The sequence below is a fragment of the Cololabis saira genome, chromosome 13, assembly GCF_033807715.1.
Source record: "Cololabis saira isolate AMF1-May2022 chromosome 13, fColSai1.1, whole genome shotgun sequence".
Lineage (NCBI taxonomy): Eukaryota > Metazoa > Chordata > Actinopteri > Beloniformes > Belonidae > Cololabis > Cololabis saira.
This window is the reverse complement of record NC_084599.1, coordinates 15102770-15117934: the sequence shown is the minus strand read 5'-3', so window position 1 is coordinate 15117934 and position 15165 is coordinate 15102770. Positions and strand designations below refer to the sequence as shown.

The 15165-nt window shown below is 42.4% G+C and overlaps 1 protein-coding gene across 1 annotated transcript in view; it reads left to right on the top strand.

The window, feature by feature from the left end:
* Window positions 1–15165, top strand: part of wwc3 (WWC family member 3) — a 44619-nt gene that overhangs the window by 16836 nt on the left and 12618 nt on the right. The window contains exons 2-8 of the mRNA XM_061737888.1: window positions 3069–3178; window positions 3441–3641; window positions 4098–4174; window positions 7049–7128; window positions 9339–9468; window positions 9996–10142; window positions 10283–10356. Of these exons, the coding sequence (XP_061593872.1) occupies window positions 3069–3178; window positions 3441–3641; window positions 4098–4174; window positions 7049–7128; window positions 9339–9468; window positions 9996–10142; window positions 10283–10356 (819 nt within the window). The remainder of the gene's footprint in view (window positions 1–3068; window positions 3179–3440; window positions 3642–4097; window positions 4175–7048; window positions 7129–9338; window positions 9469–9995; window positions 10143–10282; window positions 10357–15165) is intronic.

Here is a 15165-nt window from a genome sequence, read left to right as displayed (position 1 = left end):
CCCTTTTTCTTCGTACTACATGCAGCCATGTTGCCTGTGAAGCCATTGGGTACATGTATGTCAATTTTGCTGTGGTGACCAATTCCTCCATGAGATTGCCACTGTCCAGCCGCTGCTGGCAGACGTCTACAGCAGCATATCTCATTTCAAATGTTGACTCAGTGGTGAAATCGAAAATTACCGTTGCGTTTAGCTGACATCAAGTTAGTACAAACTGCTGATTCTGTTGATAAGCGTTGTAGAATGATGATTATGGATTATGATGTGGTAATGGCTAGTCATCTTCAGTCAGAAATTACCTTAGGTCTGCTGCAAGACAGACCACAACAGGAGATCTTTTCTGCCCACAGTGATAACATACTCTGATAATCTTTAAAGTTTCTATATTTCTGACTGAGTTACTGCAGGAAATGTTCCTTCCTGTATCAACAAAGTATTGATGAATTGATATCAACTGTTGCAAACCCTTTCTACATTATCTAACAGTTTATTACAAAAAAAAAACCTTTCATATTTAAGTGTATTTAATGAAAAATGAGTTCATTGAACTTGAGCCTGTTTGAATCATCATCCAGTAAGATTAAGTAATACTCCCTGAATTTTTTTTAGACATTTTTATGAATACATCTTTTTCATAACAGCCTTTTTTTAAGAGTGATGATTCACTTTTCCGCTTCTCTGAGTCATCATTGTGTCATGTGTCACCACCATACTTGTATCTCTGTAAATGAAAACCCCTTCTTTGACAAAACAAAATAAATGAAAGATGGAGTGATGTGAGTAAGTCCTGAGATCCTGGGTGTGCAGAGGGAGAGCTGCTGGGCCCCGTCTCTTCAGCAGGAATGTGGCACAGAATGTCTCAGCAACTCTCTCTAGTCCGTCCCCTCATTGTATGCATTCCTCTCCAGGACCAGGCCTCAAGCAGCGTCTGCATTGTGAGCATACTGTAGTGGAAGAGGTCATGGTTACTGGACCTTCGCCTATACATATTGATGGTTATCAGTTACTGAATGTGCTGCACGATAATGAAAACATTCAATATCATACATGAAAATTGCAACGACAATAACACTTGTGATACATAAACCAATATTTTACCCCAAGCAATAAATGGCCTATGCAGAAGCACAAAAAAGACACGTAGCATTTCTCTTCCAGCAGCATGATTAAAAATAAATAGAAAATAGAAAAGAAACTGCAACAGTACTCCCCATGTAAACTAGCCTCCGAGCTACTACCTTTATTGTCGTTTACTGTGAATATATAGCATTTGGAAGGCTATATACTTTATTGCAATATTTTTATTTTGTCTTTGCAATATTGATATTGAGATAACAATGAGTTTTCAATAAATTGTGCCCCAACTGTCATCACACCTGCTGTTACATAGCCTAGTGATCTGTGTTAAATTCATTGAGACGGTTGTGTATCAGTGTGATTAGCTTTCCTGTCATGGTCACTGCTGCAGCGTGGGCGGGATTAGTCCTGATTAGTTTAACCATTGTGTTCCCACAAAGTTATTTCTGTCATCTAATCACTACATTTGTAATACTATGAAAGATTTTGGATGATGAAAGAATTGGCTTGTTTATTTTTTTCTAACAAATTGAACATGCAAGCTAATTAGGTCGAGTTAAATACACATAAACATATTAGACTTAAGTCATTTAGACAGGAAACTGTCAAGTTGTGCTTTGGGTATATTGCAGTCTGAAATTATATTTGTTATTAGATGAGTTACTCTTTTCACAAACCAGTAAAAAAAAACTTTAATGACTCTAAAGAGTCTAATGAACAAAGTTAAAGTCAAAAGGTTTAAAGAATAAAGCTAACTTGAAAATGTATTTACTATCATTTACAGTTACATTGGAAAAAGAGATTTTTAATTTCAACGAGGTTCTCCTGGTTAAATAAAGTTAAAATAAAACAATGTAGGATATAAAACATGTTATTTTAAACAAGCTCAAATAATGAGTTTTCACTGCCCTAAATTTTGTAAAATAATTTTCACCTTTATGATTTTTACTTTAATTTCCTGATATTGAAAGGTTTTCTGCTAAAGTAATGAAGAGACTGCATTTCCACCCAACTAAGTTGGTTCATTGTCAATATAGCAGTTGTTGCTAGATGTAATCCCCCCCCCCCCCCCCCCCCCCCACCAAATAAACCATGTTGTTGTAGTACATGTAATACATTTCCTATTATTTATTTCTGTGGCTTGGTTGTTTACTGTTTAGAGTCAATGTTGTCAGAAAAGCAACACTGCATACTTAAATATTTGTTTTTATATCATAAGTCATATTGTCATAGCTTTTTTTCCACAATGATATTGTATTTAATTCCCCAGTATTGTCCAGCTGTAGTTCCCAAACTATATAGCCAAAGGTTTAGTAACTATCTGTGATTAGTTTGTCGAGCTGACTCAGGAGGCTTTTTAGAGGCACCAATTAATCAGATTTTTGTCATTGATTTGTTTCAACCAATAGTGTAATTATGTGAGATGGTGGATGTTTTAGCAGGAAGATACTAGCTTTAGCACTGATCAAGGCTATCTAGTGTTCTTTTTTTAATAGCTTAGGCACAGTTTGGCTCTGTTGTTGTTGACTGATGACTGGTATGACTTTTTTTCTCCAGGCATTGATTGCATTTATATTGAAGATGTATATAATTAGACAGTAGTCTCATGCATCCAGACTATTTTGAGTCCCCCTCAAAACTGCCAACAGTCTTTCAGCCAACAGAGTTGATCAAGGTGCTGTACTACAACAGTAGTCCATTAAACATTTGGATCATGTATATGAATTGTAGTTCTTCTTTCCCCTCCATTATCGGTGAAATCTTTATTTACGTAATAAATGAAACACAATATCTCAGGCGCCTAATGGCAGCAGGACAAAATGAATAAGGAAGAGGTAATTCCAGATTTACACTGGTTGTATGTCACATGATATCCCCTGAATAACTAAAATGAAACGGAAAATGGGACCATAAAACTGATCGATATGATCTTAAAAGTTCAGTTTGATAAGCTGTACTGTGAATAATACATGTCCAATTTTCTATTTTAGGATCACTAAACCGCTAACTTTTGCTGACTGTGTTGGAGATGAACTGCCTCTGGGGTGGGAGGAAGTTTATGACCAGCAAGTGGGAGTTTACTACATTGACCACATTAACAGTAAGTACATTCCAGGCCGTTTGTCTCCACGCCTTAAAAAATCAAGATAAAACAAATGTCAATCGTGTCACAAATATCAGATTTCACTGTAATTGTAGTTTTTAATAAGTTAAACTTGATTTTGAATGGCCACTGAAATGTAGAGAGAGTATGCGTATTCAATGAGCTACCACTTTTATGACTGTTACATGCTTTTTATGTCAGCACTTCTGTTCTTTTGTTTTTTTTTGTTGTTGTTTTTTTTTTCTGTTCTTTTTATTAGAGACCACCCAGATTGAAAACCCCCGGACTCAATGGCGGCAGGAGCAGGAGCGCATGCTGAAGGAGTACCTGGTGGTGGCCCAGGAGGCCCTCAAAGCCAAGAAGGAGATGTACCTGGTCAAGCAGCAGCGACTGGAGCTGGCTCAGCAGGAGATGTTGCTGTTCCACGAGCTCAACGAGGACAACCACTCCATCACCAGCAGTAAGACTCACCCAGCTCCTGTTCCCCCCACCTGGTTGATCATACATACACAGCGCTTCGTTAGATGGACAGAAAGAATGAAAGGAAGAGAAAACGTGTTAACCTGAAGCCTCCATGACTACAAAAGCCCGACCTTGGCTGACCTAATTATCTGGCTTGAACACGCTGTATTGCTGAAGCCCCCTCAGGAAACGGTGGGGGATGCAGATCTATAGAAAATCTTCCAAATCCTCATTCCTTTCTTCACCCCACCCTCCTTTTTAAACACCTCCACCCAGTTCACCCTTTGTCTCCAGTGAGCTGTCACACACAAAGATCCAGGGGGCATCTGTCGTCTGTAAAGAGAGCACCATGATACTGAATACCTCCCAAACCTTTATCATCACAAGTTATTCTTTAAAATCACAGCTATTAACTAACTGTTGGTCCCCTTTCTGTCCTTTGATCTGTCCACAGCTTTGTCCGGTTCATCCTCAAATGCGAAATATGACCCCGACCAAATCAAAGTGGAAATAGCCTGTAGACGAGAGCGGGTAAGTCATTATCGTAAAAGAACAATGGGCTGTGGTGAGGGGCCCGTCTGGAGAGAGAAGGGGGTTGAGGTGTGGCCCCTACAGGATACCGTGGCTCTGGCCTGGGGCCTCCAGAGGATGAGCATGAGATCACCATCAAAGGGTCAGGCAAAGGATAGGTCCCCGAGTCACAGGGCCACGCTGGACCACTCGTACCAGATCAGTCATAGGGGTAGGGGTGTTTCCTGCAGCACGGTCATGTTAAACTCAAGTGTGACTCTGATGAGATGAGTGCGATCATGTTGCTATTACTCATATTAAGAGTAATGGCCAAAAAAAAAATGTTCCAATCAATTCTCATAGAAAATGAATTGGACAACCTGAATAAAGACATGCATATGTGTTTAGTTACGCTTTTAAGAGAGTAGAGGGGAGTAGTGGTATATAGTTTGATGTTCGTAAAATAAAATTAAGCACCAGCACGAAGCCCACATCAAATCATATAGTGATAGTGGGGTCAACTGCTCAGTCACATGGTGTGTAAAAGTCACCAACGCCATGCCGAATCCACGGCTGAAAACTTCTGAACGCCCACTGACATTAATGTTATCACTTGAACGGTGTGACAGGAGCTTTGTCGAATGGGTTTCAAGTCCCACATCTCCATGTCCAATGCCAAGCATGAGGAAGTGATGTCGAGCTCACCAGCACTGGACTGTGGCGCATTGGCGACGTGCTTTGTGGAGTTATGAATCACGCTAGGGCTGCACGATTCTGGACAAAATGAGAATCACGATTTTTTTGCTTAGAATTGAGATCACGATTCTCTCACGATTTTTTTCCAATATAAAATTTATTGCACTTATTACTTAAACTTTGCAACAGCTGAACAAAAATATAATAACAATAAACATCTCTTGTCTTCTTTACACAAACCTTTAAATAATTTAAACAATAATAACAATTTTGAACAATATTTGTTCCTCCCTGAGTTGAACACCCTTTCAGAAAGGGGACTTGTAACAGATCCTGTAGTTCTGAGGCAACAAATTATTCCTCTGGCTGGGATGAACCCCCCATTGCCTTTTGCTGCTATTAAGAAGCTGCCGATACAAAAGGTAAACGTTACAAAAAATATGAAGGTGCCTGATAAAAGACTGCCATCAACTTTGTAACAGCTAACATTGAACATAAAAACAATAAACATAAAAAAAAAAAAATCGTTTTTTAAATCGTCGTCATTTGGAAATGAGATTGCGTTCAAGCATGAATCGAGATTGCGATTTTTTTTAACGATTAATCGTGCAGCCCTAAATCACGCTATTCTGCTTTACGGTCAGATGGGAGACTCTGGGTTTGGTAGATATCAGGAGAAATGTACCTGCCTGACTGCATGTCCCGGCTGTGATGTTTGGTGGGGGATGAATAATGGTCCAGGGTTTGGGTAAGACCTGTTGTCTGCTGAAGAGGAACCTTAATCCCTCAGCATAGCTCGGTTTGGGGAAGGCCCTTTTCTATCCCACTGGACAACGATGCACAACGCAGGACTATGAAGACATGGTTTCATGAGTTAGGTGTTGAAGAACTTGACTGACTTATGCAGAGGACTAATTTAAACCTCATCGATCACCTTTATGATGGATTGGAACGGAGCTTTTGAACTAGTCCTTCTCATTCAGCATCAGTGCCTGACCTCTGAAATGTTCTTCACTCAAAATCCTGTGAAAACCCTCTCAAGGAGAGTGGAAGCTGTTGTTCCTAAATATGGGACCAGCTCTATATTAAAGTATGTGTAGTTGGGCAGTGACGTAGGAACGCTGCACACTGATTGGTCAGAGAACACACACTTGTGGATGCAACAGCCCTGTCTCTGCAGCATTGCTCAATTTTTGCAAACACCAGCACGCGTCTGTGTACACTGTTTACAGCACATTAGTGAACTTTGCTATTCCATCTCTGCACATGGGTTGAATATTCCTGTGCAAGGATTGCAAACCCAAATGCAAGAATTCATGTGACCCTTTACTCTCCTCCATTGACTGAGGAGAGCGCTGCGGCACGCAGTTATTAACACAAGAACACACAAGAAAAGGTTTGTGTCCTGCCTCGGTCACGACAGCCTAACGCAGCGCTGCGATGGCCAGCAGCTGATCCCACCCACATGGAAGGGACACTATCTGCCGTGAAAGACGAAGAACTGAAAATAATAAGTTGATTTAGAGTGAAATAAAACTGAACTGTAAAACTTGTGCCCTGAAACGCCTTCAGGCTTTTCGCACTGAACCAAAAGTGGCGCTGCATCAGTATTACAGAATCAAACGCGTGACGTTTGACCACACCGACTATCCCTTTCACAAGGACATCATCGGTCCTGTGACCGTCTCTGTTGCTGGTTCAAAAATGCAAACGTCCCACGTCGAGCAACATTTGTCATTTGCAACAAAGCTGAATGGTTTTCCAGCCCTACTTTAAAAATAACATTGAAAGGCCGTTATGGACTGGTGACCTGTGCGTGGTGCACCCCGCCCCTCGCTTGGTGACAGCTGGGTTAGGCTGCAACTCCCACACAACCCCTGCACAGGATGGAGCAGGGAAAGAAAAAAATGAATGGACGGATAATATTCAAAGGCCCTCTGAACCAGGTCTCACGTCTCTCAGCCATTGTGTGTTAAATTTTGTATCAGTAGTAGATAACTTTTCCACAGTTTAATCCAACACCTTGTCACCATATAGTGTGTGATCCATGATTTGTGTGTGTGTGTGTTTGCGTCTGTACAAACATAGCTGAGCATTCCTGTATGTGAATAGTCATGACTAAGCAGTTTTTTTCTGAAGGTGGTGGTGAGAGAAGCCCTTTGTGCATCACGGTAACCCAGTGCTCGCTTGTGTCCGCAGCTGTCCAGGCTGAAGCAGGAGCTGGCCCAGGTGAAGCAGGAGCTGCAGTATAAGGAAATGGGAGTGGAGACCCTGCAGGAGTGAGTGTTTCTCTGCCTCTGTGTGTCCCAGGTCCACCCTTCCTCCCATGGCCACCCTTCTCCTTCCTACAACACTCGCCCCTGTTGTTCCCCACCCAGCGGCCTCTTCCCTCTTTTATTCCCTCTCACCCTCTGTGTTTGCTCTCATCCTTTACGTCTGATTTTAACTGTCTTTCTGTGTTTCTTTCCTGGAGCATTACATGTCATGTTTCTCATTTGAAAACATCTTTAACTGCTCTCATAATTCTTTTAGTTTTAGTTATAGTATTTGATATGGTTCTGGTTAACTGAAGTGAGCATTAATAAAATGCCAAAAATGTGTATTTATGGGGAGGTATTCTGTTTTGTTTTAGTTTTTGTTTAGTTTTAGTTTTTCACAGCCTTTCTTTAGTTTGTGTTTCTGTTCAGACACACAGACACGTCTTTCTGTGCTGGGAACATTTCTGAGCTGCTCCAAATTTCATGTTAGAAATAGAAGCTCCACCTCTCTGAGGGGGAAAAAAAGAGCTTTGAGAAAAGGCAAATGGAGGGAGTTTTTGATGGAAAAGGGGACTCCACCTCAGGAAGAGGATGCACCAGTGGAGTGCAGGGAGCCAAGGCTCAGCCTGGAGAGGAAGTTGTTCCATGGAGAGAGGAGGAGGAGGGGGGACGGGGACGGGGACGGGGACGGGGGGGTGGACTCCAAAGCAGTTTCAAAAATACAAAGATATCTGGCAGCAAATTCCTCTGCACTTCCTGAGTCCTGGCAAAGAGTCCCTTATCACTTAGATAATACACAACTCAAGTGATTCCCAGAATAACCGGGAGAATACACAGCTTGCAGAAAACATGAATGCATCCTTCTGTTATGTTTGTGTGTGTGTGGGGTGGGGGGTTACGTGTACGTGTTCGTATGCAAGTTTCGTACCTTTTGTTTCCCTGTGTGTGCGTGTCCTATTGTTCTGTCTGGGTTGGTATTTGCCCCGTACAGTTGCCTCTTGTTTTCTTTGTTGTTATTGTTTTTTTTTCTCCCAATCTCAGCTGTGGTCAGCAATAAAGCTAATTGTTTTCCATGTCATGTCACATCAGATAAGATTAACTCCTTCTGGTGTAAACCCCCTCCCCCTCCCTGAGATGTCAATACATAACATAGGTTTTTTTTTTGGGGGGGGGGCAGATATACAAGTAGGCTTGTGTTTTCATCAGTGTTTGGTCTTGACCTGTAAATGGAGTAACTCAAGCTAGCCTGTAACCCGGGGAGGATGCTTCTGTGGGGTACAGCCACAGGGGCCTGGGTACTATTTTTTTTTTTCTTCTTCTTTTTTTGGCTAAGCATATAAACTGCAGAAACTCCCAGAGTCTGCCAGTGTGGTGGTGGTGGTGTTGGAGGGGGACAAAGCAGGGCTTGTTTTTGGAGAAAGAGGCAGGGTCGAGTGGATGAACAGTACCTGCTGTTGAAGGGGATTGAAGGAAGCGGGCTGTGGTGAGAGGAGGGGCCGCGTGCCAGGCCCACCGTGCCACAGTCGTCCAGCCACCCTCGTGCACACACTCGGAAGAATTTCTCATTTTTAGGCACTTCAGTGAAATGGTGTCTGGGTTCATCCAGTCATTAGGAGCTGGCACAATTCCTGTCTGCTGATTCAAGAAAACGTCAGACATTATCTGTGTGTTGAAACAAACCTCGCATCCAGCGTTGCGTCGCTGACCACAGACTCGATAAAACACTTGATTGTTCATGAATGTTACCTCCCACACCAAAATACTTCAGATGTTTGTCTGATGATTGTTTTTTTGTCTCTGTGTTCACAACTAAGCTGCTATCAAATATAAAACAACACCCTGCTGCTATTAAATGAATTTGAGGATTTTCCTTAAGACGAGAATTTGGTGTATGTAGTGCAACAAAGCAAATTTACTTAGATTGGCAGTAATTAAATTAACCTTGTCATGCTAACATGCAAAGTGTTAACATGTTAAATCTAGTATTGGGTAGTATAAAAATCTTAAACTAACAACATGCTGAAAGAAGGTCTCGTCACATATTCAACGTGATTGCCTTAATAACTACCTTTGTCAGTTTTGGGATCTGCCCGTAAACCTGAACACAGAGAAGATACTCAAAGGGAAGATCAACAATACCCAAAACCTTTTTAATCTTAAAAATGATTGTATTTTAATGTAACATGTTAAACTTTAACAAGCATATTGATTTTTCTTCTCTTTTCTTTTAGGATTGACAGGAAGATGTCTACTAGTCAGACAAACTACAAGCTGGACGAGGCTCAGGCCATCTTTAATGAGCTGCGGAGCATCAAAAAGGCCATCAGCACAGGCGAGAAGGAGAGGCAGGACCTCATCCAGGTGCTTATTGCTTTTGGATTGGATTAACTTTATTTTTCATTCTCATCTTCCCTGCTTCTGTAGTTAGCGTTGACGTATTCTGACCTCTAGAGGCTGTTACGTGCTATTGTTCTGCTGAGTCTCTCTTTCTTCCCTCTGTTCATTTACAAGCAACTGAAACATTTCCGTGAACGCAGAATAAATGATATAAATGATAATGAATTATAAAATGATTCAGTTTTTCCTCTCAGCTCACATTGGTAGAGATGGTGTGTTTTTTTTGTTTTCTTTTTTCTTTTTTTTTTATTGATAGAGATGTTTTCTACCAATGTGAGACATTGGAGGCAACTGATTTTAATGTTGTAATAACTGCAAAATTGGGTTTCTGGGAAAACATTTAACTGTATAAACCTGTATTTACAATTAACTCTACAGCTTTTAATTGTTTGTGTCGCTCTGATATGTTTAAAATAGCTGCAGAAATATTTTTGAGACACTTCTGGGTAATAAGTGTCCTGTTTTATGTCTATGGCTGTTTCCTACCCCAGAGCCTGGCGAAGCTGACGCTTAACTTCCAAAACAACCTGTCAATTAGTGACTCGAACAACGAGGTGGCTAACAGCACTGGAACTGCGGGAGACTCGTGCAGTCTGCACTACTGTGACACGGGCTGTCAGACCGACATCATGGGAGAGGTAGGAAACACTGCTGCTCCTCAGCTCAGATAATGACTACTCACACCGCCCTCTTATATCTAAAGTGACTAGTTACAAACAATATTACCATACCCAGGCTATCAGGCTGCCAGTCATCTTATTTCTTGTTTTTGTGACAGTATGGCTCCCAGGATTCGTCCCATGTGTTGGACAAAGTGAAAATCAACTGGCAGTACGAAGAAGCCAAGAAGAAGTGAGTGTTTCCACCTGTTTGTTTGTAAATAGTGGCACTATAAGATGCCAGCACGCAGCAGTGACTCACGGGCGCCGACAGCCCACTCCTGCTCGTTGGAGCCATTCGTTGTCCACCAGGAGAGTGGGAGGATCTGCTATGAATAGTATTTGCGCTTGGTGGCCGCGGCTTGCTGAGCGATGTCTGGCCAGCGGAGAGAGCTGGGTGGTCACATTCTTCTCTGGCGATGCTGCTGCTGACTGTGTACTGCCTTTGTGTGTGCAGCCAGCAACAGGTCTGCCAAATGCCTCCACAAGGGGGCTTTACACACAGTGTGTGTATACATCTCAGACCGTAGCCTTCTGACTATATTATGAGTTTGCAAAACTGTATTTTGTCAACAGCTGCAGATCTATAACATATTTGTAGCCTTTTGATTACATTAATATTTTGCAGAATTTTAAAAGCAACATAAGAATGTGCCTAAAATGAATTCCCTTACTTTTAGTTTTTTGTGAATTGGGTGCAGGTAAGCAATAAGGGTGTGTGTTATCAGTTGTTGATAACTTTCTGGTTAGACAGCACATTCCAGCCAATAGGCCTACGGTGTAATGATGGCTACAAGTGTGAGACACCCCACCTGCAGTAAAATACATCTGTCATGATTCATTTCTCACTTCAACAGCCTCTCTTCACCAAGCCAAACTGCACAGCAGTGCTGTCAAGCAACTATCCTGCATGCCCTCTTTCAAGGATCAGAAACTAGTTTGTGAAAGGAGCGCCTCTCCTCTAGACTTTTAAGACGAAACACTCATCTCCCTCTGTGTCAAAGTCGGATGAAATGCGGCATGACCGTTCTGACTGTGGCCGCTTCAACACAGATCGGATATGTACCCGATTTAGAACCACATAGTGTCCCGGTGTCGGACATGACAAAATCAGATTTGAGCCTTTCAGTCTGTCACACGTAGGCCAAAACTCTGAGTTGAGCTGCAGTGTAAACGTAGCATTAGATCTGTTCTTTGGGCCTTACCTAAACTGTTTTTGCAGGTCCCTCTGCTGTCCTGCAGGGGGCAGCTGCTACTGTACTGCTGCCATGCAGGTTATGACTGTAAAGATGTTAAGAGAAGGGGCAATGCCAAGATTCAAGATTTCTGAATAGAAAAAGATGCATATACATGCAGATATGGCAGTTGAGCCGCCTAACTGGGTCACAACCAGCACCCGAGGTCCACACTGTCTCACCCAGGGGTGTCCAAAGTCGGTCCTCGATGGCCTGCTTGTTTCAGATGTTTCCCTGTTTCCACACACCTGATTCTAATTAATGCTCGTCATCAGCTTGGACCGACAGCTTCAAGACCGACTTTGGGCACCCCTGGTCTCACCCAGCCTTTCTCACCCTGGGGTGTCACGGCACCCTGGGGTGTCGTCTGACTGCTTCAGGGGTGTCATCAAAAAATTACCTATTCTGACATTTCATATATAAATACCGTATTTTCACGACCATTCGGCGCGCCGTGTGGAAAGGCGTACACTGACCGAAAAGGCACCGTCTACACACACGGAGCGCCGCCTTACAACAACACACACACGCGCCGCAGAACACACACACAAGCACACAAGTGTGCGTATTTAAAAATAGAGCGGGAGCAAAACTTAGTTTGATTGTACTTTATTTCAGTTTTTACATTAATCAACCCCATCAAAGTCTCATCCTCTGTTTCTGCATTAAAGAGCTCCGCTAAATCAGCGGCGCCTTGGAAATGCCGGCTTTTGCAAAAGCTCGCAAAATAGTCCCAGCAGACACGTTAGCCTAACGTTGGCATAACTTGCCCGGCGCTGCTTTCCACTCTCGGTGAAACTGTCCCCCCTCAGTCATCCATCGCTCCCACGCCGCTCGCAGCCTTAAAGGTATTGTGACATGAAAAACACATTTTTCTTGTATTCTTCTTTTTGTGTTTTGTTGGGTGTCTTGACATCAATTACACCCAAAAAACAACAAACTTTTAACATTCAGTGTATTGTGTGCTTTCTGGGATTTTCCGCATAACTGTGCAAAAACGGCGCATGTGGTTTGGTGGCGGGCCGTGACGTCAAGGCCCGCTAAATCACCGCCCCCTCCACCCAGCTCCCTGCCTCCTCTCCTCTCCAGCGCACCATAAAGGCTGATTTATGGTTCAGCGTTACACCGACGTAGGGCCTACGGCGTAGGGTTACGCGGCGACGCGCACCGTATGCTGAACCCTACGGCGTAGGCTCTGCGTCGATTTAACGCGGAACCATAAATCAGGCTTAACACGGAGCTGTTTAGTGTTTAGAGCCTCTTTTGTTCTAATCACCGGAGGAAAACTGCTAAGAAGACCCGCGGCCACTGACTGGACTTAAGATAAGGGGACAGTGCTGCTTGCATGGCTTTATTTTTATGATTGTTTGCTGTGGTTCGCCGTGCTGCTTTTCCGTGCATGCTTCGCCTGTTGCTCCCGGCTTAACTCTCCGACGCCGCTGTGAGCGTATGGCTGGAGGAGGTTTGGAGGAGGAGCGGGGCAATGATTGACAGGACAAAAAACACTGTCATAAAAAGCCAGGAATGGAGTACTAGAGTGAAGTTTTTCTTGTTACTCTTTTAGACACATTTGAGGGATGTTGGCCAAGACTTTTAATAGTGTTAAAAGCATGTTAAAAATGATGTCACAATACCTTTAAGGCTGATTTATGATACCGCGTTACACCAACGCAGAGCGTAAGCCGTAGGATACGGCGTAGGCTATGCGTCGATTTAACGCGGAACCATAATTCAGGCTTCACTTTGAACGGCCAGTTCACACCGACGTGTGGTGCGGTTGGAATTCCTTCGTCAGACCTCCCGGAATAACAGCAAGCACAGCGTTCATATTTTTCACTTCTTTTTTTACATTGTCTGTGAAATGGGCGCGCATAGTCACAGATCAGCAGCAATGGTGATGGCACGACAGTGAACGATGACTTCTCATACCCCGTTGTGCGGATCGCCACCATGCGAAAAGAAGCTTAGGCCTACTCTGCTGCAGTTATCGTGTTCAAGTTATTTATACAAAATAAACGGGACATATACATTTACAGTCAGAGCGATGCAGTGTGGTTTTTAATTATATTTTACTCTGGGGTGTGGTGAGATTTTATTCACTTTTGAAAGGTGTCATGACGGTTGAGAAAGGCTGGTCTAACCCATCAAAACAGAGCCTGAAATGGTGCCCCACCCCTGGCTAAATTATCTAAATGATCTTTTACACTGTGACACCAAGGGAAACTATTTCTGTTGTTTACTACAGGGATACAATCCAATAAGAGCATGTGGTTAAACCGTCTTAATGCCTTTGGTTGGATTGGCACAACAGACAAACAACTGATCATGTAAATACATGCTCAAACAGAGGCCTACAGAAGACTCCAGTCACCAAAGTCAAATAAAATCTTGGCCAGGATGGTGGATTTAATCAGAGTTCTCAGCCTATAGACTCTTTTTAAGTGCTGCTTCTCCATGAAAGCCAATATGATAGATGTATATCAGCTAAACTGACTTGAACTGGTGAAAAGGAGCAATAGCAGTGTTCAGATTGCTGCTGTCTCGGTCTGGATGCTGCGTCCATAGCCAGGCGATGTGTCATAGTCACTGGCCGGTTAGATAAAGATGTTATCTCCCAAAAAAAGTCTGTGTTCATAAGTAGATGGTACTTGAATGTAGTTTGCTTTGGCAAGGCGGTATTTAGCAAAATTCAACAGTTTCTAAGTGACATGACACTCCACTTTCTCCAGTTTCTCAGCTGCGTGATGGTACTGAGGTAGGAGAGATGTGTCGTCCTGGCCAAACAAAGCAGCTTCAGCAGCAGCCTGAACCACCAACAATCCTTTCTGGTCATCCTCCAGCAAACCAGTCCTCAATCCTGACTAACGCCTTCACATACTTAGTGTAGTTACAAAGGCTACGAGCGGCGACTCGGGCCAAAAACTCCCCCTCAACTTAGGAAGAAAGACGAGTGCATTTACTTGAAAAACGGGGAGTTCAAGCTATGCCACATTAGTCTTCCCAGCGCTGGGTGCCGAAGCCGCACACTGAACAGACAATATTTAGAAACAGCCAACCGCATAGAAAAGCAGAGGTGTCAAAAGTATTCACATTCATTACTCAGGTAGAAGTATAGACACTAGAGTTTAAAAATGCTCCTGTAGAAGTTGAAGTATCAACTCAAGTTTTTTACTCAAGTAAAAGTATAAAAGTACTGGTTTCAAAACTACTTAAAGTATAAAAGTAAAAGTAATGTAAGGGGGAAAAAATCCATTAAGGACAAAAGCCATTGGAAATTAATGCTTAGTATAACGCAAATATATTAAAGAACCATATATGTGTACTATTGAGCATTAACATGTGTTTCAGAGAGCAGCAGATATGATGACTAGTTGCCTATAAGTATTGTAATGGTGCAAAAAGTCAAACTTCAGAGGCATGTTATCATTTATCCTAACCTTTATTGGAATGTACATCCAAGTTTAGTTGCAGGAATCTGAGGGAACGGATGTAAGAACAAAACTGGACAAGAACATCTGAAACAACCACAACCAAATTCACTCTATCCGGATGGAGCAATTTAACTGGATAGTTTTTTTTAAAGGCCGAAATGAAATAGAGTAACGAGGCTGTTTTTAAAATGTAAGGAGTAAAAAGTACAGATAATTGCGTGAAAATGTAAGGAGTAAAAGTAAAAAGTCGTCTGAAAAAGAATTACTCCAGTGAAGCATAGATAACCAAAATTTCTACTTAAGTAAGGTAACTAAGTATTTGTACTTTGTTACTTG